The 27,549-nt window shown below is 41.6% G+C and overlaps 1 protein-coding gene across 1 annotated transcript; it reads right to left on the bottom strand.

Moving 5' to 3' along the window:
- Positions 1 to 100: 100 nt before the first annotated feature.
- PSMD11 (proteasome 26S subunit, non-ATPase 11) lies at positions 101 to 27,549 on the bottom strand. The gene is made up of 14 exons (XM_059378767.1): positions 27,407 to 27,549; positions 24,949 to 25,050; positions 19,104 to 19,228; positions 13,858 to 13,929; positions 13,431 to 13,488; positions 10,913 to 11,107; positions 6,624 to 6,768; positions 5,743 to 5,803; positions 3,724 to 3,786; positions 1,712 to 1,837; positions 1,216 to 1,251; positions 908 to 959; positions 488 to 630; positions 101 to 373 (listed from the first exon to the last, which is right to left on the bottom strand). The coding sequence occupies exons 1-13, from the start codon at positions 27,495 to 27,497 to the stop codon at positions 488 to 490; spliced, it is 1,269 nt and encodes a 422-aa protein (XP_059234750.1). The 5' UTR covers positions 27,498 to 27,549; the 3' UTR covers positions 101 to 373.

The raw sequence follows: 27,549 nt of genomic DNA on the forward strand, positions 1-27,549 counted from the left end.
GAGGAGAGGTGGCGCCCAGCAGGTGGGTCGGAGCCCCAGTGGTTGGCGGGGCACCTGGCTTTGCGGCCCTCTCCCAGGAGGCAGAGAGCACAGCTTTAGGTAGTGTAAGCCTTTTTCCTTTTATTTAGAATAACCTTTTTTTTTTCTTTTTCTTTTTTTTTTAAGCAATTTCCCCACTCCCAAGTTGGGCCAGTAAAGATTACATGAAAACTGGCACATCTATTGGCTGGAATACAGATGCACCAAATGAGGATTTAAAAACTTTCCGAGCGAAAAGTAGAACAAAAAGAAAAAAGAATCTCCTAGCATTTTCCCCCAAAGGTTTCACTCTCCCGCCACACACACTCTCCAAAGGACCGCTACGGATCCAACTCTGCAAGAGAAGACAGAGCAGTGTCAATCGGGGAAGCTTCGAGGCCGCCGGGAGGCTTTCGGTCTCGACAGGCGAAGACGCGCTGCCCGGTCCCGGTCCGGAGCCAGCACTCACCTATGTCAGCTTCTTGGCTTTGTTGTAGAGGGAATCCACTACTTTACTCATGTTCTGAATTGTTTCCAGAGCAGCTTCGTAAGTTTTATCTACTGGGGGTTCATCGAAAATAATCAAGACACCCTCCCCCTGGTCCAAGATCCCTGCAGGAAACACAAGGGCAACCCAGGTAAAAGAGGGGATTAGACACAAAGGCAGGTGAGCAGCTGCCCACTCACTCCCTAGCTACCTCCCTTTCTCCAGAAAGGAGAACCAGAAGTCATCTCCATGTGCCATCTGCACATGTTTATTATGCAGTCTCCTCATCTCCTCACAGGGAGAGAGGAGGGCCCAGGGTCCCACCAGGTGAAACAAACGGAACATATCCTTTCGGGATGAATAAGAGCTTCGTGCGTCAACAGCTTCACCACTGTTACTCACCATGAAATTTCTTGTCAAGAATCATCTGTGACAATTTCCTTTCCACGTCGGCCTAAAATCAAAGCACATGATTAAAGGGACGGGTATCCACTAGTCAAAGATCACACTGACAAGAAAGTTCTGTATAAAAGAGCAAATGGATTGTAAACAAAACAGCAACAATGTAACTCGAGCTCTGAGCTCACAGTCCCCATTCCACACTATGAAGTTGAGGACTTTCCAACAAGGCCCATCGAGAAGAAATGCTAACCGCCTCCATATGCTCCCTTCCATATCCCCACCCCCAAGACAAGCTCAGGACTCCTTACCTTGGAGAGTTTGATGAGGCTAGATATGTGTTCAATCTACAAGAAAAGGCAGAGACATCGACACTGAGAGTCCTACTTCCTCCTCTAACCTGGGGGCTGGGTGGGGGTGTGACAGCTGTGTCTGCTGAGTGTGTCTCCCCAGGAGTAAACTCTCCTGGGTCTTGTTCAGGCCTCTGGTGCTCTGTCCCTCTGCCTGTCTCTCATCACAGACCATACACACTCCCGGCCCACACCCCCCCCTACACAGCATCTACCACATGCACAGTGACCACAGAGGCAAGGAGGGGCCTGTATTCAGGACAAGCAGAGGCAATCTCACCAGCCTCCACCCCATGGCACTCTCACAATTCTTGTTCCTGTGTCAAAAAAAGCCCAAGCCTCTCACCCACCAGAAGGTGTCTTGGAAGCAAGTTCCTGTTCTGCATTGGTGGTGGCAAGCGAGGGGACTAGAGAGGACGCCTAGCCAGAGAACTAGAGTCCCCAGGCAGGTCCTTACCTGAACTCGGGAAAAAGGCTCAATGACTCGGATCAGATTCTGTTCCAGTAAGTTATCATACAACTTGGCCAAGTGTGTACTGATGATTGGGTCATCCCGGAGCTCTGCCCGATAATCTGTCAGGGCCTGCCAAGAAAGACGGTCACAGACATTGGCACAGAGAAGCCCCTGAAGCCACGCCACTCCTGGCTTCCTAAGTAGTCTGCTGGACCTCGGAAATACAGGAACTACTCAAGTTCTAGAGAATTTGAGATGAAAGAAAAGCTAAAACATAGCCTTACAGCTATGCTATAAGGGAGAAGAAAAGAACCATTAGGAACTAAAAGATGGAGCCCTCTCTAGGCACCACCTTTCTGAAGGAAAGCCTTGTGTTGACAGCTCAAAACCGTGTAAGCCCCACGAACTGCTCAGCCTGAAAGCCAAATCCACTACAAAAGCAGTTCTCCACAGGTATCCCACAGAGCAAATAGGGTCTCCGGGGGGGGGGGGGTGATTCTGAGGTTAAATAATGGGAAATACTTGGGGTGCCTGGGTGGCTCCGTCAGTTAAGTATCTGACCCTTGATTTCTGCTCAGGTCATGATCTCAGGGATGTGACAGCGAGCCCCATGTCGAGCTGGGCATGAAGTCTACTTAAGATTCTCTCTCCCTCTGCCCTTCCCCCTCTGTACATGAAAGCTTGCATACCGACTCTCTCTCGAAAAAAAAAAATAAGAAGTAAAAAAATAATGGGAAATACTGAATCTCACAAGTGGCTCGTGGAGTTTTACAAGCACATCAGCATACAGTTCTGCACTTAACAGAAAGCAAAACACCTAATTTTGTTTTGTCGTCCTGTTTCCCAGACCCATACCCCAGGTAACCCCTAGTAACAGAAGTGTCCCATCAGATATCCCAAACTTTAGGATAGAATGATCTAGTCTATTTTGTTTATTCATGTATGTAATTTATTTACTTTGAGGAATGGTCTCAAGATCCAGCCCCATGTCAGCTGTGCTATAAGGGGTTAAGAGAAGCAAGCAAATCATGCCAAGTAAGGAAGTGAAATTGGCAAGAAAGCTCAACCAAGACAATGAATCTTGGAGAGAGCCAGAGTCAAATGGTCTAACCTCTGTCTGCACAAAGTTTTCTTCCTAGATCTAGGTTTGTTTTTAATTAAACTGGCCACTTTACTCAGATTAAGAGAAGGGAGACTCAGCAGAGAATATATAAGTCTCACTCTACTGCTTAGGTATGTTTTTCTCCCTTTTCAAACTTTTGCTAACAATGAGTAAAAGTCACAGGAGGCAAAGCAAGCCTGGAATGTCAACCTCACAGGAGGTGTCTTCTGGTCCATTTGCACATACCAACACTTCTCTTTTGCCCCCAGAGAAGGAGAGTTGGTATTTCTGGAGCTGAAGGAAACCCTACAATCATAACCCAAAGAACAAGTGCCAGGCCTGGTGTCGATCCCTGACATGTGAGCTGTGGGTGCTTCAGGCACCTTCACTGAACCCCAGCTCCCTCAACCATAAAATGCAGAGAAGAAGTATGTTGTGAAAAATCAAAGTGAAAAAGGATGAAAGAACATTTTTTTCAAAGATTTATTTATTTGAGAGAGAAAGCGCACACATGAACAGGGGGAGGGGCAAAGGGAGAGGCAGAAAGTGAAACAGAATCCCCAACGTGGGGCTCGTTCCCAGGACCTCAAGATCCTGTCAGATGCTTACTGACTGAGCCACCCAGGCACCTCCGATGAAAGAGCTTTTTGAAACTGGAAGGTACAATATATAAATGAGGTATTACAACTCAACAAGCTTCACTGTACGAAAGTGCTTATTTCCAGGTTTTGATAATGTACTATAATTAAGATGTAACCATTGGAGAAAACTGGGTGAAGGGTACACAGAATCACTGTGTACTATCTTTGAAAATTCTTTTGAAACTATAATTATTTACAAATAAAAGGTTTTTTTAAGTATGTAAATGTCCCTCTCCTCCACCCATTCCCTACCAACCCAATACCATGCTTACCTTTTCAAAATCTGCCAGTGATCTGTTCTTGCTAGCCTGAGCCACACATTTTAATGCTTCTGTCTAAGAATAAAGAGAAAAACAGTGACAGCGATCTATTCTGCACACTCACATCCCATCCAATCAATGTCCTAAGCAGTATGCTATGTCCACACAACTTCTGGCTGCAAGAAGATCCTGCCTCACCACCGATCTTCTTCAGAGGCCGGGGAAGAGAAGCTAGACCACCACCCCTGTGTCCCAACCAGTCTCCATTTGAAATCTGAAATTACTTAAAAATACTAGGAAATAAAAAGTTAAAAAGGAAAAAAAGGCCCTTACATAGCATTCTCTAAAGATGACAAGCTATAAGAAACAATGACCAGAGACCTGTGATGTCTTTCCCCCTCCTCCAAGGCTGCTTACCCCCAAAGCCCACAGATTCTTTCCTGCCCTTAGCCTCAGGTCGTACCTCTGCTTCATCAAGTCTTATTCTGCTATGTGTAGTACAGAGCCTGAGCCAGGGTCTACTTTCATTAAGGTTGAGCCAGCAAAATTCCACATACTGCACTCAATGTTAAAATGCCACAGAGAGAAGAAGGTACAATCAGTGGTTGAGGTCACCTTCTAACTTGATTATAAAAGGCACGTCACCAACCTATCAAGTCTCTACTCAGCAAGAAATCTACAATCTTTCTGGGAGTCTGTGCTGACTTCTGCTTAAAAGCTGTCATCAAGGCACAAAGGACCAGAAGGAGCTCCTCTGGTACCAGCCTATGCACTTACATAAGGATGGTGTGTGTTTTATGACAGACTTTGACATGGTGCAAAACTAATCATTAGTGTATTGTGTGTCAGCATTTGTCCCACAGACAGAACAAATATCAAATGAGTTAAGCCTGAAACTAAGAGCCAGATAACCCAAGTTTAAAGTCTGGCTCCCCCATTTAATAGTTACCTGACCCTGTCCTGGACACTTGACCTCTCTTAGCCCGTTTTCCTCAACTCTAATTCTAAATAGGGCAGGGAGTCCTTCACTGTAGTAATAACAACTATTCCTGTGGTCAAAACTAGGATCCCAAAACTAGGACCATTCGTAAAAAAGGAGGAAACCATCTGTTGTGGCCATTCCTCCAAAGATATGAGATTGCTAATGTGTCCGTTGTTTAGAGACAACTGCACTTGAAATCTAGAAAGATAACTGTTACTTGACTACTGATAATCAGACAAAGGACAAAGAAGAGATGGTCCAGGAGCCTGAGACCATCTTTACACATCATACTCATACCTACTCAGGCACAAAAGGGACTAATGACTATCAAAGGTCTTTTGAACCACGCTCAAAACTCAGGACCTGAGTGAAAACGTACTTAGAAACACTTGGGTGAGCTTTCAAAACCCAGTTTCTGGGGTGCCTGGGTGGCTCAGTTGTTAAGTGCCTGCCTTCAGCTCAGGACATGATCTCAGGGTCCTGGGATGGAGTCCCATGTTGGGCTCCCTGCTCAGCAGGGAGTCTGCATCTTCTACCCCTCCCTGGTCCACTCTTTCTCTCTCTCAGATAAACAAATAAAATCTTAAAAAAACAAAAAACAAAAACCAGTTTCTGCACCAAGCACTTTGACCTCCCTATAAAGCACAAGTGCACCAAACCTTAACAGCCTCCAAACTCCTGGAGAACCCAACACTTCATATTCTGCACATGTTAAGTTTTTAAGTCAGGCTCATGATAGATAAATATTTTTGGTCAAAGCTAAATGCAGCCTAACTCATACAAATGCTACCGTTCAGTTCTAGAACTCCCTTAAACCATCTGACATCTGTAAGAGCACCGCAAACGGACTCTCCAGGCCAAAGATTTAATATAGAAAATACACAGAATAGGCTTACAGGAAAAGGGGTGGCAGAGGGAATTGGGTGGGGGGACACTCAGAGAATATGGAATAGAGACTTGAAGAGCACTGGTCCCACCAGGCATCATGACGGATGACGTACTGGTTTCAAGTAAGTAGTGATGAGAACTGCAGTCAAGGCATTCCCTACCTGCCTCCCCGCATACCGAAGTGCAAGCTTCCCGCTCACCAAAGCCTGGACATCTTCTGGGCTAGAAAAAAAAAAGACAAACTTGGTCACTGCTCCAGGATGTTATGCTTCTAAGTATAGGTTCAGGCAAATGTCTTTATCTCAAAATTCCACTGAGAAGACTGCCCACGGAGATGAGACGCCTCACCCCAAAACCCATTATGTCCCTCACCTCACAGAAGCCAGGCTTTCGCTACTCTAGGCCCAGGCTCAGCACTGAAGAGTAGAAAAACTCCAGCATTAAAAAGAAAGTCACACTGAACAAACCAAAAGTAATAAATTCAAAAGGCAGGATGATAAATTTAAGTCAAATCCCCGGACAACAGGTCTTGTTAAAACACAATCCCTGTGTAATGCAAAGATCCAAAAAGTCCTAGTCAAGATCACATTTATTCCTAAACGAACGTGGATAAATTCTCCAGAATTCCTTATAAAAAGATCTGTCCTACTTGCTGTTGTTCCCCTTCTCAAACCTCTCAACTTCTTCCTTAATGCACCCCCATTCTGGGTGGCCCAGGGGGCCAGTGCTAGACTGTAAGCTATTTCCAGGCCCTCTGTCTGATGCTCAGCAACTCCCTGGTCAGAATAACTGCAGGGTGACGAGAACAGTCCATGAGTCTGGAAAAGAGATTTCTCTCATCTGTCTTCCCAGTTCTCAAAAACTAGCAAGCAAAAGTGCTCTGGGGAACACCTTCAATCCTCCCACTCTTATGTCAACCAGTCCCACAGGCGGCAGCTGCTGCTTCTAACCAGCTAAACTCCCTGTGCAAGCTATGTCTGCATGGCAGAAAACCAAGGTGAAGAACCTGAGTTCTCATAACCCCAAGTTAACAGGCACATACGTGTTGAGCATGATTTTGCACAGCAACATGTACTTCAGAGATGTGATGGCCTTTGGGCTATCGATGGAATCATAACCCTCAAATGCCTCATAGAAATAGGAGTATGCAGTTTTCCAATCCTTCTCTTCTGCTGCATGGATAATACCTGGACATCGAAAAGATAGGAGTAAAAACGATATAAAATAACAGAACCATCGAAGATCAGAGCTGGGGAAAGCCTCCAAAATCTATCCCAATGCCACCTATATAATGATGAGGTCAGGAAAGGTTAAAGGACCTGCCTAAAGTCACTGCCAGCTAGTGGTAAAGATATAATGAGATCTTTAATCTCCCAGTTTCAATGTCATCTTAACAATATAAATCCCAAAAAAGTTAGAAACCCTACTTAAAAGGGATCCTAAAAACTATGCACTAACATCTTTCCCCATACTTCTCATTACTATTATGGTTCTGCTATCTTTTGAAGCCACTAGAAAAGGCCACAGTTACCCTTCAGGACATCACCCTCATATGTCAGGAAGTTGAACCAAACATCCTTGGACTGCCTGCCTAAATAACCTGTTTTAATAACATTTAAGATAGCTTTTCTAAGCTTGACATTTTTGTATGTGAGCTCTCAAAAGAGAAAAAAAAAATCCAATTTCTTATACTCCTGCTTCAGATAGTTGTCATTTATAGATGTGCTCTTGCCTAGAACAATCAATATATAGATTTCATATAATACCAGATCCATGAAATTAATTTAACTGGACATGGTTAAGCAGTATTTCCTCAGGCTGAGATAGAACAGTTTATCTAAACAAGCTTCAACCATTTAGAAGTTGGGTTGATTCCAATGAGGCTAACTTTGATTGAACTTGCTATTACTTCCAACCTGTGCTATCCAACAAGAAATTTAGTTCCAGGATGCCTGGGTGGCTCAGTGGGTTAAAGCCTCTGCCTTCAGCTCAAGTTATGATCCCAGGGTCCTGAGATTGAGCTCCGCATCGGGCTCTCTGCTCAGCAGGGAGCCTGCTTCCCTGCTCCCCACTCTCTCTGCCTGCCTCTGCCTACTTGTGATCTCTCTCTGTCAAATAAATAAATAAAATCTTAAAAAAAAAAAAAAAAACCCTTAAAAAAAAAAAGAAATTTAGTTCCTCCTAGCTTGGGAGGCATCTAAGCCCTCCGAGTGTGTGAATCCGTTCTAACTCTGCTTCAGCCCCTTATGAGGTTACAGACTTCAGCCCCACCTGTTTACCACAGTGCTTCCCAACATTTTTCACATTGAAGTACAAAGACAAAGTATTCAGCAACTTGAAGTAAAAGGATAAAACTGCTTACACATGACCCAAGGGGACAATGTATCAGCACATTTTTAACCCACCTGTCACATAGCTATGTGACTCCACGCCATCTGGGGACTTAATACCATTTATTGCATATGATATGTGCCACACTCCAGTACTTTTTACTCTACCCAAGAAGCCTCTCATTTTGAGGCTAAAGGAATCAGACCCTTGTTCTCTCCTGTTCTTACCTATAGAGAGCTAGAGAAACTCCACCCTTCACTTGAGCTCCTTTAAGAATGTCCACTGAACTAATAACACTACTAACCTAGAGGGGATAAATCCCCATTCCCTTACCTCCTGGCCCAGAGCTGGAAGAGAATAGACCAGATTCACAGTAAAACTGGTTAAAAAAAAAAAAAAGGTAAAATAAGCCCAAGAACTGGTATACTGCTTTCCCAAATACATTAATAAATAGGGCCTACATTAGGAGTCCAAGCATCATGGCTAGTATATGAGGTTTATTATTTTAAAAAAAAAAAAAAAAAAAAAACTAGACTGTCACTCATTCAACACAGGTATTAACGAATGTCTACAATTTGCCAGGCACCGATAAATGGTTACTACAGAGGAAATATGAATAAAAGGCGCTCATGAAGCTCTTAGTCTCAAAGTGGGAAAGATGGTCATCAAAACAGAAACAAGATTAGGACCACAATACATACAAAAGAACATAGCTTTGAGAGGGGAAGTCCAAAGGAAAAGGTGGCACTAGAGAGGGTTTACAGAGAACTGATCTGTTTACATGAACTGGATCTGGAAGGATACATGCGCGTTTGCCAAGGGGATTGATGAGAAGGGGAATTTCCATGCAAAGAAGACAAAATACAGAAAGGCACAAAAGCAAGAACACATGAAGTCATTTGGTGACTAATGGAAAGGAAAAGATGCTTTCCTTCTGCATACCCGTTAAAGTAAAAAGTTAAAGTAAAATGGAGCCTGGGGATAATGGGGAATCACTGAAGAATTTCAGAGGGATTACATGATCTGATTTGTGTTTTGAGAAAAATGACTTTGGGGCCAGGTTTAAAGAAAAAGTAGATCAGGAAAAGGGATCAGGAACAGTCAGATCAGATCAGCAGAAGATTGCTCCAGTGGCCTAGGCCTTCACCACAGCAGTAATCAGAGATGGAAAAGAAATGATGGGTTTAGAGACAGACCCCACCTCATCTAACAACTGAGTGGATACAGGAATTAAGAGAAGAAAGGAGTCAGAATTGCTCCAAAGATAATAGCTTGAGCAATTATCAAATCAATGATACCATTACCTTGAGTAGGAAAAAAGGTATAGGGAGGAGTTAGATAATAATTTTGCTTTTTGACATGTTGAGGCTGAGACACTTACGAGGCATTCAGGTATGTATGTCCACTATGCAGGTAGAAATCTGAATCTAAAATTTAGGAGACAGAAGCTACCAAAGATCTAGGTAAGGAGACCACTAGGGGCATGCAGCAGCTAAAGCCATGGGTGAATACAGCATTTTAGACAGGAAACAGAGAACAGGAAGGGGAAAAAAAAAAACTAAGAAAACAACATGAGGAACGCCCACACTTAAAAGTCAGAAGGAAGAGGAAACAGCAAAGTGTGGCCAGAGATACCCAGTCAAGGGAGCAGAATGAGGAAGAGAGTGATGTCAAAGTAGCCTATGGAGTGTTCAATAGGGTTGACTTTCCCTAAAAGTCAGAGGTTATTAGCGAGTTACTGACTTCTTTCAAGGAGTCAAAGAGACCCCAAAGTATGCATACTCTTTCAACTTTTTCAAGAAACTTGAAAGGAAAAGAAGACAGCAATTTAGAAAGGAGAAAGGGCTGTGCTTTTTGCAGCTGGGCAGTTCAAGCACTAAGAGGAAGATACAAGTAGAGAAGAAATACTGAAGACTTAGAATGGAACAAAAGGACAGGGGAAAGAATCATTCTTCATATGGAGTAAACTGGGCTGTGATACAAATTCTGGAGAGGAAATGTTTAAGCATGACCTCTATTTCCTCTGTGAAATCTGATGCAAATTCACCTGTTATCCCTTAAGGACAGGCATAATGAAAGAGTAGCAGCTTAAAGAAAGTACCAATACTGGTCAAAGTGAGGTACTGCAGTAAGAGCTTCACATTCACCATCACACTCAATCCTCACCACAATCCTATGAGGAGGCATGATTATTATCACCATTTTACAGATGAACTAAAGATAAATTAAGTAACTTGCCCAAAATCACACAGAACTAAAATTTGACAGAATCAAACTGACAGAACCAAAATTTCAACCTAGGAAAGGTGGTTTGGAGAGCTCCTGTTCTTAATCTCTGTATGACAAAATAAATCATTTGCTATTCATAATACCGGATACACTGGTAGTGCAGGCATTCTAAAAGATTGCAGGGAGGTAACACCAGGGCTTCCACTCGTCTTCTGCCTCCAATTCCAGTGCTCCTTCCATAATGATGACAAACTATGACTAATAGAAGCTGCTGACCACGAGAAAAAGCATTCCACTGCCAATCCATGGCCTTTGAGCCCCAATATTAACACCCTCCTTCAGAAAGGAATCCCCTACACTCCCGTGAAATGCAGGGTAGGGAAGGAGGCCTTCCTTAACCCTGATCTGAGGCCCTCTGGGAAAGTCCAACATGCTTTACCAAGGTCTCCAAGTGACAAAAGACTTGGGTTAGTCTAACCCTGGAGAGAAATCATTCCCCCTAATGAGTGACTCAGGTGGAGGTTAAGGAGCTTTTTAAACCTGTTGAGCATCTTGGAGCTAACAAACAAACAGGCTGCCTGGACAACCACAGGTAAGCATGTTCTTAGAACAGACAGTTAACAAGTTATTAGAAGGAAAGTACCCTTCTAATTCAGTTTCTCTGAGAAGCCTGAGCGGAATCAGCCAACTACATTCTCTATCCCCATCCGCCACTCCCCACTGTGAAATAAGAACTTTAGGAAAACAGCCCAGGAGTAGGTAGGGTGTTACCTGACTGCATATCCAAGGTCGCCTGCAATTTAGGGGGGCAGTAGATAGCATTTGCTGTAGTTCGAGCAGAAGTTAAGGCAGCTCGGGCTTTCGGCAGGTTGCTCAGGGCATGGTATGTTTTGCTTTCTAAAAGCTGTACTTCCACCAAAAGGGCTTTGTCATCCATCTTTTTCAACTCCCGCAGCAGCTGAGAACCTGGAGCAGGAAAAAATACATATCCCTTTGTTAGCCATAATCTTAATACTGTAACATCTCACTCTCCCACCCTCACAAGAACACTCAGGATAAAGAAAACTGCCTGAACTCATAGAGGGGGTCTATCTGCAAGCATTCAATTTTTTTTTTACTGATGTGCTATCTTCCCAAAGAGAAACAGATCTCTTTGAAGTTTTCAGCATACTAATGACAATATTAGAGCCAAAAGTCCTATAAGCTTCCTCCGAAGATTTGAATACAATGAGAATCTCCACCCAGAACACGCCGAAACTAGTTATCTGGTTCAGACAGCCACTCAATCTCATTCTCTTCCTGTCTAGCAATCATACAAGTACATACGAAATGGCAGCCACTAAGGTTGGAGGAGGAAGGAAAGAATTCTGGACGTGCGAATGCTCTCCAAATACACCTTCTTCCCATCTCAGATGAGAAAATCAAATTCAAACAGACTTGCATCATATATAAAAATTAACTCAAAATAAATCAAAGACCTGAATGTAAGAGCTAAACCCATAAAACACAGGAGTAAATCTTTGTGATCTGCGATTAGGCAATGATTTCTTAGGTATGATACCAAAAGCATAAACAATAAAAAAACAATAAATGGGACTTATGGGCACCTGGACAGCTCTGTTGGTTAAGCATTCAACTCTGGATTTTGGTTCAGGTCATGATATCAGGGTTGCTGAGATCAAGCCCTGCATCCGGCTCTGCGCTGGGCATGGAGTCTGCTTAGGATTCTCTCTCTCCCTCTCCCCACTGGCCCACCCTCTGCTTGCACTCATGCATGCATTCTCTCTCAAAAATAAAATAAGATTAAATTAAAAATAAAATTTAAATTAAAAATAAAAAATTTTAATTTATAAGAAATTAAAAGATAAATTAAAAATAGGCTCTAAATAATAAATAATAATTAAAAATAAATGGATTTTAAATTAAAATATGCCTCGAAGGACATTATTCAGAAAGTGAAAAAGCAATTCCTAAAATCGAGAAAAAAATTTGCAAATTTTTTTGCAAAAAGTAAGGGACTTTTATCCAGGATAAACAATAAAAACACAAACAATCCAACTAAAAAATAAGCAAAGGATTGGATAAACACTTTTCCAAAGACATACAAATGACTAAAAAGCACATAAAAAGATGCTCAACATCACCAGTATTAGGGAAATGCAAATCAAAACCACAATGAGATACCACCTTCACCCCCACAAATATGGCTAAAACAAAATGTGACATACCCACCCAATGGATATTCAGCAAAAAAAACAAATACAGTAGTGATACACACTACAACATGGATAAACCTTGAACACATGCTAAGTGAAAGATGTCAATCACAAAGACAATATATTATATGACTCTATTTATAGGAATTGTCCAGAACAGGCATATCCACAGAGGCAGATTAGTGGCTGCCTGACAGGGGAGGGAATAATGGGAATAATAACTAATGGGTACATGGGTACAAGGTTTCCTTTTCAGAGTGATGAAAACGTTCTGAAATCAGATCATGGGGATGAATATACAACTATCTATGAATATACTAAAAACCATGGGATCATACATTTTTAAAAGGGTGAATTTTATGGTCTATGAATTACATCTCAATAAAACTGTTATGGTGGGGCTGGCTGGCTCAGTCTGAAAAACATGTGACTCTTGACTTCAGGATTGTGAATTCGAGCCTCACACTAGGTGTACAGATTAATTGAGCAAATAAAACCACAACAACAACAACAAAAACAAAAACCACTTTTTTTTTAATGCTACTATTTGTTTGAACCAAATGAAATGCCATTTTGCAAGATAAAAACTGAATATTGGCAATTTTTTCAACTTAATACATCATAAGAAGCCATGATCTTCCATCCGGGGAAAATAGTCCAAATCTACCAATTAAAAAAAAGAAAAAGAAAAAGCAGCAGGCAAAAATGACAGGGTGTTCAAAGGCCACACAGGGAAAGGTTTTAGTCAGCCCACTCTAGCCACCATATACATTTGTACCAATTTATTTCTTGAGTTACAGTGTAATTATAAACAAGTATAATAAACATAATAGTAAAACACGTGCAGTTAGACCCTTTGGTTTTCTAAATTTGACAGATTAACTCTGGTTAGTTACTTAAAACTTGCAAATGGCATTTCTCCATGACAGAGTCAGTAAATGCAAAGCCACTTTAAATCCTTAGAAGTAGGCAGAACATATATTATTAATATGTAACCATTAAGAGTGGCCAGGTTCAGAATAAATTTATTTAGCCAGCTAAGATGCCTTATTACTTTCTACCAGCTTACTTACCCAAATGCAATGCTTCCTGGTACCTCTTGGTATCAAAGTACAAAGACACCAGTCTTGCCTAGGAAAGAGAAAAGGCATTGACTGATAGAAAGAAAGAAAAAAGCCAAAGAAAGAAATCAAAGATTGACAGTCATAGAACTCTTACTGTTGAATATACAAGTTCTGGAGAGAGCACCAAATCTAGCCTAAGCAACACTACAGTCCATCTGCCACGATGGTCACTGACTATGATGTTTACGGGGCTGCTGCTTACTTCTCTGAGCCACACAAGCAAGTATTCTCATGAGCGGAACTATTATCAATAATCTTTGGGTGCCTGGCTAATACAAAATTACTGAAAATACTTTTGACCAGAATGGTATCACTTGCATTCACAGTCGATCTAATGCCTAGAGACCTGAAAGCAGCACTAATGTAGGCACATTACCTCCAAAGCTTGGCGTAAGAAAGTTCGTTTCTCTGATTTGGCCCATTCGATGCACTCTAAACACAACTCGACCTGCAACAAAGAGACAACACATGCAATATTATGTCCTCACATTCTTCCTAAAAACCTCGCTTTGGAGAACAGCTTTAATTCCCTCCTATATAATATCCATGTTGCTCTACTTAATGTCTCAGGGGACATGCCTTAATCTACAGTATCTCACTGTGTAATGGCTATATCATAATGGAGAACCAACTCGGCATTTTACACAGAAAGTATCGTTGCACTTAAGAACTGTGTTCTTTTGAAAAAGAGCTTCCTCTCCAAGATTCCTCTTCTACCTTCCCAAGATGGACCCATAACTTTCAACATCTATACCCTGAAATACAGATTTCTACAATGGCTGAGAAATCTTTAAAGCAGAAATTTCTCCCTAAATAGCTGCAAATAGTAATGGCGATGTGTTAATATGAACCCATTGGTAATAAAGGTAGCAATTCTCAGCCTAAGCACAAATGCCTTGTTCCTAACAGTTGCCTGTAACACTCAAAAGGCCCAGCTGGCTCTTCCCTTTCTGATACTAAGTGCAGCTAACCAATTCATCACCACAATACAATACACTTAGCATGTATTAAAGGGAATAAAAAGAAATTACAATTAGCCTAACACTTAAAAGGGCTTTAAGACTTTATTTTAAACTGCTTTATTTTAAACTTTATTTTAAACATCATAGTCAAAAAAGAAGTCTGCAAACTTCTTCTTTTGCTTCATGCCATGAAACCAGCACCTGGCTGGTTCAGTTGGTAGAACGTAAGACTCTTGATCTCAGGATTGTAAGTTCGGGCCCCTTAACTCAAACTAAATGTTTGGAGCAGAGCCTACCTAAAAACATAATGAATAAAAAAAAAAAAAAAAGGTGCTTTGAATCCCCAGTTCTATCTGCCACCCAAGCAGTGAGATAATATGCAAAGTAACTGATTTAAAGCAGTGTTCAATGCTAGATGGTCTCCATGCCATCAGGTATTTGTAACATATTAGCTTTGAGAAACTACATTTTAAAGTACTGCAGATCTGGGCACCTGGGTGGCTCAATGGGTTAAAGCCTCTGCCTTCAGCTCAGGTCATGATCCCAGCGTCCTGGGATTGAGCCCCACATCGGGCTCTCTCCTCAGCAGGGGGCCTGCTTCCCTCCCTTCCTCTCTCTCTGCCTGCCTCTGCCTGCTTGTGATCTGTCAAATAAAAAAAATAAAAATAAAAAATCTTTAAATAAAAAGTACTGCAGATCTTTTATCACTTTTGTTACTGCAAGTTTTATATTAAGATTCCTAAACAGAGAATAAGATTTAAAAAAAAAACAAAAAACCAACTAAACTTTCTGCTACAACAGATCTTAGTTACAGTTAGATCACCAACTAACTGCTGATACAACAGATCTTTACGTATATCTAAAGTTCTCTAAGGGAGATGTTATAAGGAAGGAAAATGACTAGCACATATAATTCAAATTGACAGATCTTCTGCCTTTAGATCCCAAGTCCAAGCTCAGTAAATAAACAGATGACATTACATGGTATTTGGAGGATTCACCAGTGAAAGACTCAAAGGAACCTTTATAACTCACTGAAGCCCCCTGGTGGCTACTTAATCTCCGGCACTAAACTCAACCGACCTAAAAATTTTACAAAAACTAAATTAAAAGCAAGTCAACCACAATTTCAAAGTTTTGAGTTATGTTCTGAAAAGCAAAATTCCAAGTAAGATTTCTGTTCCTGATGTGAATGGAACTGAAAACACTTTGCTGAATGTGTTTAACAACAAAAATACAAGAGTCCTTAGTCCTAATGTGTCTTTGGAGGGCTAAGAAATGCTTACCGTCCCAGTTCTACCCAGGGAGCTTTTTTAAGAATATAAAAATGGATGCAGAGGCTCCTGACTCAGTAGTCTGGAATAGAGCCTGGCCACTGAGCTGCAGCTCTCTAGTTGAGAAAACACTGAACTCTACTCCATCATCTCAACTGTCCCCATTTCCCGAGTCCAGATGTGAAGTGACTCACTCAAAGTCACATACCAGCTGCTAGGATCAGAACTTGACCCAGTGCTTCTCCAACACTCTTGTTCAGGTCCATCTGTTATCCATTACTGGGTGCATGATTTGCACTATCTAGGACTTTAATTGGTAAAACCAGCACCTCAAATTTAAGGAAAAATTTTGAAGGCCATTGGCCTTGCTACACAACTATTTTTTTTTTTTGGCTTTGTGCTTTGTTAATGCAGATAATGACTAATAAAGAGGATAAGAATATTTAAGAAGCCACTGCTTCTGGAGAAACCCCTTATTTGAGCACAAAAGCTTGAAGTGACAGAAATCAAACATTTAAGTTTATTTTGTTTTTTTAAAGATTTTATTTATTTTGACAGAGAGAGAGACTTGTGTGCAAGCACACAAGCAGGGGGAGCAGCAGACAGAGGGAGAAGTAAGCTCTCCGCAGAGCAGGGAACCTGATGTGGGGCTCGATCCCAGGACCCTGGGATCGTGACCTGAGCTGAAGGCAGACACTTAAAAGAATGACCCACCCAGGCACCCAAGATGTTTAAGTTTTAAATCGATACACTTAACCATTTTTTAAAATGTCTTCAATAACTAGATCTGTATGGAAGAATAATAACTACTAGTCCAAGTTTTAAATTCTCCAGCAAACTCCTTTTTTCCATGGAAATAACTGTTTCAGTAATGGGATTCGATGTAAGGTTTCTTTAAATGTGCTACTGTGGTGTCAGGTGGATACACGATACCAAAAATGGCTTCCCCTGGGCAACTACCCAGAGATCCCTGAAAGGTAAGGTTAGTTTTGAAATTCCAGTTCACCATTTGGCAAGTGTCTGGCTCAGTCCCCTCTTCACCCTGTTCCTCTACCCCCCACTACTTTACCAACCGGCCCATCCTCACTCTCCCACCCACCCTCTTACCTCACACATGCTCCTCCCTTTCTAGGCTGCAAACCTCAATGCTGCAATTCACTCAATCCTAACCTGATTCCTACCACCTACTGGAATATAGCAAGCTAAAAACTGTTTTGGAGATCTATCCGACCTACGGTTAGTCCCTAAACAGAAACAGGCAAGGAAAATCCCCTCCTCCATCCTCTTGGGTACCAAACTCCCCAACACAAAACTCCTAGCTCTCTTAACAGTGTCTGCAAACTTCTTCTTTTGCTTCATGCCATGATACTATCATGACTTGATTCCCTATCCTTTCCCATCGCTCAAAGAATTTTTCAAACAACTCAGAATGTTTCAAGAGGAACATGTAGCTCCAATTTCTCCAAGTCAGAGACCCTGAGTCACCTAGAGAAATGTAATAACACTTAGGCTTATTTCTCAATTCAATAAATTTATGTCTTAATTCAACAAAGTATCTCCTAGGCATCAAACATGGGGAAGCATCGAACATGGCATTATCCCTACATCCCTCTAACAAACATGAGTTCTGTAGCTCCTCTGGGCCAACCTACTCTAAGTGCCAAGGAGACGGCATGGGACGGGACAGAATAGCTATCCTCATGGAACTTCCGAGGAGAAAACAGATATTAAAAAGGAAAATAAATATGAAGAAAGGTAAAGCAGACTGAATATTTTAGATGGGAGGGACTAACCAGACACAGAGCCACATGAAAAAGGCCAGTAAATCCCACTAGCCAATTATAGGAGAGCGCTGAATTCTGATTTAAGGGACCTCCACAAAGGAACAGGAGAACTGCTCATTACACAAATGCAATTCCATCCACTGAGTCAACTCTATGCTACGGAAAGGGACAAATTCCAGAGACTTCAGTGTGTAATGGAGCAGCTTTGATAATTAACTCTTTCTGCCTAAAAAGTTCCAAGGAACATGTATCAGTCTGTCTCAAACTAACATTTTTTGGTCAGCACATTATAAGGCACCCCATTTCAAACCAAAGATGGTGTTGCTTTTTCATGAGAACAAAGTATAATCTTTAAAAAAAAAAAAAAGTTAGGGTTAAATAAGACTAAAATCCCGTTAAAGTCATTTTTTCTTTTTTATTCTTAAAAATAATTCCAATGCTTTGGTTCCAAAGACAGACATCTAAATATTAACTCTTTTTGATCTACTATAATGAAACATAGTTCTGCCACAAATGTGAAAACTTTCCTACAAATGAATTTTTCTACAAATGAAGTAAGTTTATGGTGTTTAAACTAGGCCTCAAAGAATCATTAAGGCAAGAAGGCAGATTTTACAGAAGACCTGATTTCAAAGTGGGATCTATATGTCCTAGATTTCTGAAATTCCTCATTATTTACTCGGAAAGCTACTGTGCCCTTTCATACTTTTTACTTGTACACTCACGGAGGCCAGAGCAAACAATCAGACATATAACCAGCCAGCTATTCCTACCCCGTCCTTATATTTCTTGACATTTTATATATTTATCGCCTGCCTTCCTCTTTAAAATATAACGCCCATGAGAATACTGACTGTGTTTCTACAAATGTATCCCCAATATATGTAACAGTGTTTAGCACACTCCCTGCACTCAGTGAATATTAAGCAATGTATCTATAGGAAAGACAACTATGGTCTTTCTACCAACAGTATCCTGCTTGAATCTGCTGCTTCTTACAGAGTACGTTTTAACTTTGGTAGTGTCTCCTCCTGAACTGCAGAAAATATAGCTATCTTCAAAAAGTTCACAAGAGGCTCCCTGATTCCAAAGAGGCACTCTTCTGAATGGTTCAGGGTCTGGTCTGAACTCGTAGAGGACATGTACAGGTACACCGGAGTCACTTCTGCACACATGAGACACAAACAGATGGATGCTCACCCCTCCATAAAGGCATATATGCAGTACAAAACACGCCAAGAAGGGATGCCACAGACTTATTTTGTGCTCACGAAGAGCTTTGCGACACAGAATGAAAGGTACCACAGACACAGAAAACATTACAAAGGTGTGGCAATACAATACCTCAAAGACAAGAATCAGTTTGTGACCCTGATGTAATGAGGATTCCAGGGACCACTGACAATCTCCACTTACAAAGCAAAGCATGGAACAGACCCAAAGTATCAAATGCCCTGTAACAAAGAGAAACTGACATGATAAGTCCTGAGCTGTCCTCCCAGCTGTCCCTTCCACATTAGTACCACAGTGCAGGCAGGCATTGCTTTCACTGAAACACTTTTTTTTCCATATCGTCTACCTTCTGCCTTTAAAGTAGCTTACCTCCTGCCCTGTAGCTGCTTCCATATCAAGAAACAGATCAAGAAGAGATCGGACCAGGCGAGCTGCCTTAGCCTTGCTGATGGAATTCAAGAAGGGTCGCACATACTTCAGGAGTCCTCCAAGCTCTGTGTGGAAGGCAATTCAGAAAAGAAAAAGTAAGTATCAATATCAGAGACAAAATACCCATTAAAATAGTGACTCAAGATCATAAAATCCATCCTTATGTCACTGCAATCATTCTAAATAATGTATAGTAGGAATTTAAAACATCCTTAGCAGGTATCAGGGTAGCAAAAATGAGTAAGCAATATATACTAAATTTGTATTCCATTCTGCACTCAGCTACTGGAGTACTATGAGGGCCCTGGGAAAATCTCACGTCTCTTGGCCTCATTTACCCATCTTAATGAGAGATAAACAGCAAAGTACTCATGGTCTCAGAGCACAGTTTTCTAGAACATTAAATATGTTGTGCCTCTGACACCTGAGGTAAAATCACTTCCTCACAACCGGTAAATTCGATGAGGTTATGAGAAGGGTGTTTTGTGGTTGTTGCTGAATTTCCAAGTCCACCGTAGCAGCTCCCCCTTAAACAGATGAAGATGTTCAATTCCAGGGTCCCTTTTCCTCCCCTCCCGAAGTTCTCCCCAGTTTAGCCTTATAGCAATAGCACTTTCCTGGCACCGAATAAACTTTTGACAGAAAACTTAGGGTGTTTTCTCCATTTATCTGTAAGGCCTGAGTCTTAAACTATGAACAAAAAAGGAATCTACCACAGAAGTTTTCTTCCCCTTGTATAGGAAAAAAAGGTGACAAGTCATTTTAAGGGAGCATCTTTAGAAACAAGAGTAAAAATGAGAATATTCCAACTTGTTAACTACGGAAGTACTTTTGGAATGTAGGTTACAATTACTTTAGTGCCACCGCCTCTTTAATATTCTCCAATTGTGGACTCACCCTCCTGAGGATTCTAATTCAGGGCAAGCAAACCTCCCCCTCCTGAGAATGCTAATTCAGGGTCCTGAAATCCTCATCTGCCTGAACAGTCACAGGATGCCTGGGACTGTGTCAGGTACGAAAGGAACTTAAACAGTGAAAAAGTTCATCTTTTCCTTCACTCCCCAGTACTCACCTTTGATTCCACTAAGATTTTCCCCATTCTGCCCCTCCACTCACCCCTGCATAAACTAGACATGTGTCTGCTTTCACACCTTGTTTCTGCTGCATTCCCATGCAGAATTTCTCCCCCATCTTCTCGACCTATGTAAATCTCAGATGTCCTTTTAGGCCCAGCGAAAGTCCTATTGTGTCTTGCAAACCAACTCCAGGCTGCACTGATTTCTCCTTCTCAAATTCTTTTTACATTTGTACAAATTTTAATTATACAATCACAGCTTTTTAAAAGTAGTTTAGTACAGGGGCGCCTGGGTGGCTCAGTGGGTTGAGCCGCTGCCTTCGGCTCAGGTCATGATCTCAGAATCCTGGGATCGAGTCCCACATCGGGCTCTCTGCTCGGCAGGGAGCCTGCTTCCCTCTCTCTCTCTCTCTGCCTGCCTCTCCATCTACTTGTGATTTCTCTCTGTCAAATAAATAAATAAAAAAAAAAAAAAAAAAAAAAAAAAAAAAAAAGTAGTTTAGTACAATGTCCCTTCTCCCACAGTATTTCCTACTATGCTAGAACAATTCTGAACAATCTCTGACAGAATTGTTCAGAAAGCAGACTATTCGAATGTTAGTCAAACCAAACTGTTCTTTTTTTAAGACCCAAGCCTTTACCCTCCTTCTACATGGTTTCAAATTTCTCAAGACAACTAACTATCTTTTATACCTCCTTAATTTTCCCTTTCTCCAAGCTAAACATCTTTAGCTATTTCAACTGTTCCTCCAATGTTCTGGTTTCTAGATTCCTTGTCATTGAATGAACTCTAGCTTGCAAACATACCATCCGTAGTACCCAGAACTGAAAACAATTCTCCAGGTAGGGTCTGACCAGTAGAATCATCGCCTGATTCTCTTGATCTGGCCACCACAGGTAACACATGATAGCCTACCTCCTTTTCTCCAATAGCACTTTATTAAAGTCTTTTTTTGTACAGACAAGTAATTCCTCATCTTCCTCTGTTTTGATAAATACTTTTAAGTAAATAATTTTATACTTACCACATTGAATTTAATCTTGCTGGCTTTGGCAATAACTCTGAATCTTAATTCTGTCCTCTACTGTACTGAGTCATCTACAAAAAATAAGCAGGCCTTCTGAAATGGCTTTAGCTATAATGCCAGAGGCTGACCAGAAGAACAAGGACAGATCCCTATGACATGATGCTAGAGACTTCCCTCTAGGTTGACAAATGATCTTCATACCCTGTATATCTCATTAATATTATGGCCAATGTTCAAATGCCTTGCTTACATCAGGTATGTAGTCTGTATCATTCCTCTAACCCAGAGGTTGGCAAACTTTTTCTGTGATGGACCAGATAGTAAATATTTTCAGCTTTTTGGGAGATGTGGTCTCACTGGCAGATACTCAACTCAGCCACTGCAGTACAAAAGCAATCATAGACAGTAAGTAAACAAATGGGTGTGGATGGGTTCCAAAAAAACTTTATTTACAAAAACAGCTGGCGAGCTGCTGTCTGTGGAGCCCTGCAAATCTACTTGTCTGATAAGGCTAACCAAAGAGAATGAAGGGGAGTTTAAAATAATCTTTTCTTAATAAACCCACAGTCTTAAGTGATTAAAACCTACTTAACCAATAATCTGTCCCAGATATTAGTGATTACCAGTTTAAAGGGTCTAGAAATTATTCTTTCCATTATCATCATGCAAAGTAAAATAACGTTTGCCCATCCTCAGTTTCCTTAATACTTCTCCATCCTCCATGACTTTTCTCAGAATAATAATAGTGGCTCTATAAATATATCTGCTAGAACTATGCTTCTGATATTAAAAGACGGAAACTGTCAGAGCCTAGAGACTTGAACTTATTTAAAGAGCCTATCTGCTCTTTCCTCTCTCTTTCTCATTTTTTTTTCTATCTTTTTCTTTTTGAAAATCATTTTCCTTCCTGGAAAAGGCTGAAGTGACACATGAACTAAGCAGCCTGCCTTTAGCTCTAGCACCTGCTAGTTACAGTATTTGCTCCAAGCACTGATAGTGTTATTCTTCTTATTCCAACAAAGAAATCAATGACCTCTTAGTTGCCAAAGACTCGGTCCACTTTTCATTTCAGTCTATTGTTGCTATTCATTCTTGGTTTTATTCCCTGTTTCTTTCCATTTTCATACAACCTAAATAATTTTTAATTCCCAAAGAATCATACTGCCTTATTGAGATTATTTACAATTACATGACCCGAACTTTCTTTTTAGAAGGTCACAGAACTTGGGCGCCTGGGTGGCTCAGAGCGTTAAGCCTCTGCCTGCCACTTGAGTCATGATCTCAGGGTCCTGGGATCGAGGCCCGCATCAGGCTCTCTGCTCATCGAGGAGCCTGCATCCCCTATCCCGCCCCACACCCCCGCCTGCCTCTCTGCCTGCTTGTGATCTCTCTCTCTCTGTCAAATAAATAAATAAAATCTTCAAAAAGAAAAAAAAAAAAAGTCACAGAACTCAAAACAATCCTTTCAGAATCTCAAGCTATGAAATCTGCAGATCCTGAGCCTAGCCATCACGTCTGATGATGCTCAGCACCACCTTCAACCACTATTATGCATCAAACCTTGCCTCATTCACTGATCCCCAAATGACTGCTGTAGGTCAGAGACCTTATCTTATATTTTTTTAATGGAGTACTTAGCACAGTGCTAACTATATATTAAGTGCCTAAAAAAACAAAGTTGAAGATTAATGGAATAGACATATTTTCTGTTCTCAGGGAACCAAAATTCAAAGGAAACAATATAAACCTATCAATTATGAACAGCAAAGTGGGGTACAAGACTTCCTTAGAGTTTCTACAGTATATACCTATACTCATCAAACTCTTTCTTAGAAAACAAGGACAAATGACCTAGAAAAGTTGTTAAAAGTCCTTATGATTCACCTGTTAAATTCCAATAGGTTTAGCTATATACTTCTCAACTTCTCAGGTACTGAGTCACAAAAAAGGGAGGGGCAAGGAATAAGGAGAGGGCAAAGCATAAAATAGGAATTTCAAGCAAAACAGTTAACATTTTTGGATAAATTTTTGAAGTACTGACCATACTACATGCTACTTGCAATTATCCATGCTACTGGAGGAAAACAGGTATTTGGAAATTTAAACAACAGAAAAGTCTTAAATCACTTTATCTGACTACCTAATTCTTTCAGGAAAATCACCTTATTAATTATATTTTGTATGGACCAATGATCAAAACTATTATGCAATCCCAAGCTCACACTAACTGACAGGCAAAAGGAATCCATAAATATGTTAAATAGGAGGGAAGTCAATCTAAAATGAAAAAAACAGGGACACCTAGCTGGCTCAGTCAGAAGAGCATATGATTCTTTACATGAGGGTCAAGTTCGAGCCCCACGCTGGGTATAGAAATTACTAAAAAAATAAATAAATAAACTTTAAAAAATAAGTGAAAATCTCAGCACTGACCACTGATAATGCATTAAGTGATTAACTATGGAAAGTATGAACCATTACACCATAAGGCCTCAAGCACTGAAGTAGGACAAATTGGTTCAAATCCTGGCTCTTCCACGTACTAGATGAGTGACCTTGGATCAGTTATTTAACTCTTCTGTGCTCTGTTTCCGCAGGTGTAAAATGGACAACAGCATCCACATTACTGAGTTGTTTTGAAGATGCAATAAACTAAATCATTTTTGTGCTTAAAATAGTAACTAGTTGACAGCACTTAAAAAATGTTTTATTATAGATATTTTTAAATACTTTAAATAAAATTCAAACTACATAAACATATCCTCCCAACTGCATACATCTTTATACAATGTTAGTCATCCTTAATTGCGAAAGATCTTAGTTCGTAAGTTCAAGAAGTTTCACTAACTTGTACCTCTTGGATACAGTATTATTTTGGGGAAAGTAAATCATGAGGTCCCTTACCCTAGCTTAATTCATTCTAAATTAGATAAGACCTAAATTCACTTTAAAGTTGACAAAAATCATCCATTTTAAGCTTAAGCTTCTCTAAATACTATTACCACCTTACTCAAAGGCCTTCCTGGTCTCTTACTTCAATGACTCTTATTCCAAGGACACACCAATCATCAGAGTATCACCTCAAGCCTAGAAACTCAACGATTCAATTACAAATACAATGTTTGGGCAATAACATGCACCCACATGTTATTGTAACAATGGAGAAATCTCGGGAGAAACAATGGAGAAATCTCGGGAAAGCTCTTTCCATTTAACATCTCACTTACTCTCTTAACAGAAAAAAAGGACATTCCATTGAACGTCTTACTCTGAATTGGTCTCTCACACTGAATTGGATGCAAAATCCCTAGTCACTTTCAAGGGGGGGCGGCTAAGTCACTATCATTCTTAAATACATCAGAGCTGAAATCACTAAAGACAGCTGCTGCCCTTATGTAAGGGAACACAGTGAAAACTCAAATCACACAAAAACAAATCACAGAGATCACTATATCCCAACAGGAACAGGATCTCCTCTCACCTGCAGAAAACTGTTCGACGAAAGAACTGAATTTAAAGGTCCACCTAACTTCCTGCTAAAAAACTGAAGCTCAACAAGTTGATGAAAAAATGGAATTATACCACTAATAAACTGTGTGGATGCATTCCTATGTTCCTCTACTCCAATAGAAACTTGAAACTTTTCAAGTAAAAGAAAAAGCAACCCATTTGCATCACTTACCGGCAGCTTGTCCAGTCTTTGCCAAGAGAGACCCCAGTTCCAGGATACTCTGCTCTTTGACCTGCACTGCCTCCTCATCATTCTCTTGAATGTCACGCTTCACTGGGAGAGGAAAATGCAAACCTTCTTAAAATTCTGGTAAAAAATGAAGACTGAGGAAGATTTCACCCTCACAAGACCAATTACAAACTCAGTTACCAAAAGACACATTCTAGGGAGCTTAAAAAAAAAATTCTTAAAAAAGTGAAATCATCTTGTAAGATATGTCCCATGTAAATTATAAAAATAGATTCTTCTCCAATTTTAAATGTGCCTTTTCATTCTATGAATCAGAATTCCCCTTACCCACATACAATGAGATTTCTGTCGTAGTCACTTGGTTAAAGCAAAAATTCAAACAAGTTCTTCATATTGTGGTGATTAGCCCCATGTTAGGCACTTTGTTACTGAAAATATTAAACATGCCTATATGTTTACCTGCCACAAACTAAAATCAAAAGACCATCATTTACTGGTGACTAAAAAAGTCAAGAGTCTTTCAATAAACTTTAAGCACCCCTCTAATGGAGTGCTTGGGGTAAGCAGTTCTACAAAGCCATTCAGGAAAAACAACTCAATCAAGGCTCCAGTGTGATCCTTAGGAGGGACTGTTGCTCTGTAATGGATCCTTAGGACGGACTGCTGCTGTATAATGGATTCAGGACCTGTTAAAATAACTTTGTGCTATCTGTCCCACTTTCAACTGTTAATAACTATTTTACCAAACACTGAATAACCTCTCCGAGTTTGCGGTGATCATTTTAGTGACCATCACTAGTTATCACTTCTCTTACAAAGCATCATGACTTGACAAAAACCAAGATTTAGATACTCCATAATGGAGTCCGGAAAAAGTAAGACTGTAACCATCATGACTCAAGCTTGCTCTAAGAGGGAAGCTTTCAGGGAACTCTCTCCTAGTGGAACGGGCAATCACAAAATACTCCAACTATAATGTTCATCATAATTTCACTTACAAAAGTCAAAAATTTAGGCACTTAGCACACACACAAAAAATCCATGCTTCTCACATTAGCATGTACTCCTAGAATAAAAAATATATACATATATATATATATATATGTATGTGACTGAGATGATGCTGGTTCTATAATTGTAACTGACTTAACTCAGGGTCAGAATTTCAGAATTAAAGACTTTCATTTAACAAAATCATCCATTCACAGATGCATCTTAGCCCCCACCTTCCCTTCCCCAGTACCCCCAAAGATAAAGACATCAAGCTCTTGTCATGGTCTTTTCTCCATGCAAGTCAGGAATACCAAAATTCAACAGACCAGGAAGTCAGCATAAAAGCCATCATCCTGGAGGTCCCACATACACGTGCGTTCCTACGCTACTTGTTGATCCGATCTGAATCTTCTCAAGCTGCGTTAAAAAGATCACATTACCACACGTGCAGTGAAGAGCTAACCCATGCCCTAACTGAGCCCTTTGCGACTTGAACATTAAAAGCCTTCTCGGTCATCACAAATTAATTTCTGTTCACACCTGAATCCCGGTGGCAACTTGTCGGAAGCGACTGGCTGGAGCTCCCGTTTCAGTTTTCCTGCGGTGTGCAAGGTGTAAGGCAATCTACTACAAACTGACTCTTCATTTGCTCTGGCAGTCCGCGGCCGACGGGTTCCCCGAGCTCCGCGGCTGACACCTCACTCCCCGAACTCACTTCCCACCTCTACCGGGGAGACTAGGACGATTGATTAGTCACCTCCTCTAGCCGGGCGGTCCCATCTCGCTCTTACACCCTACACGGGGGCAAAGGGACGTCTCGGGCACCTCTTCAAACCAAATGCCAATCTGCGGTGGGTGTCCCCTCCGTATTTCCCACATTCAGAAAGAGACATCCCTTTAGCAGAGCCTTCCGCTGCGAGGCTGGGGAGAGGCAGCAGCTCTCAGGGTCCCGAGGAAGAAAACTCCAAGAGAAGAGCGAGCGCTCGCGCTGCCACCCGGAGCGGGCTGTGCTGATAACAACGGCGGGAAACGCTGTGTACAGCGGGTTTCGCCAAGGCCCTTCAACTCGAGGCTCTCAGTCCTGTTCGCGACAAGCCCGCCGGCCGGCACTGCTCGCGGTCCCGGGCCAGCCCGCACGGGCCAGAGCGGGGGCAAGGCTGGGGAGTGGTGGGGGCCCCGGCTCGGCCCACCCTCTCACTCCACGCGGAGCCCACCGTGAGTCAGCAGCCGGCAAGTGGACGCCGGGGCTGCCTCGAGGCGTCCCACCCGGGTGGGACCCAGGGGGCTCCAGGGAGCTGCGAGCGGCCTGTGCCCCCGGCCCGGCCCCCCTCACACACAGTGAGTCAGCAGCACCAGAGCCGGCTAGCCCGGCCCCGCTCCGTCGCCGCCGACCCACACAAGCCCAGCTGAGCCGGCAGGGTCAGAGAGGGGGCGCGGCGACCTTTACCGATGGAGTGGAGAATGTCGATGGAGGCCTCCCGGTCGGTGCTGAGTAGAGACTGGGCTCTCTGGAACTCCACCACCGCCGCCGCCGCCATCTTACCGCTTTCACACCGTCCCCGGCCGCGGCCGCCGACGCCGGAAACACAC

This window comes from Mustela nigripes, chromosome 16, assembly GCF_022355385.1.
Source record: "Mustela nigripes isolate SB6536 chromosome 16, MUSNIG.SB6536, whole genome shotgun sequence".
Taxonomy (NCBI): Eukaryota; Metazoa; Chordata; class Mammalia; order Carnivora; family Mustelidae; genus Mustela; species Mustela nigripes.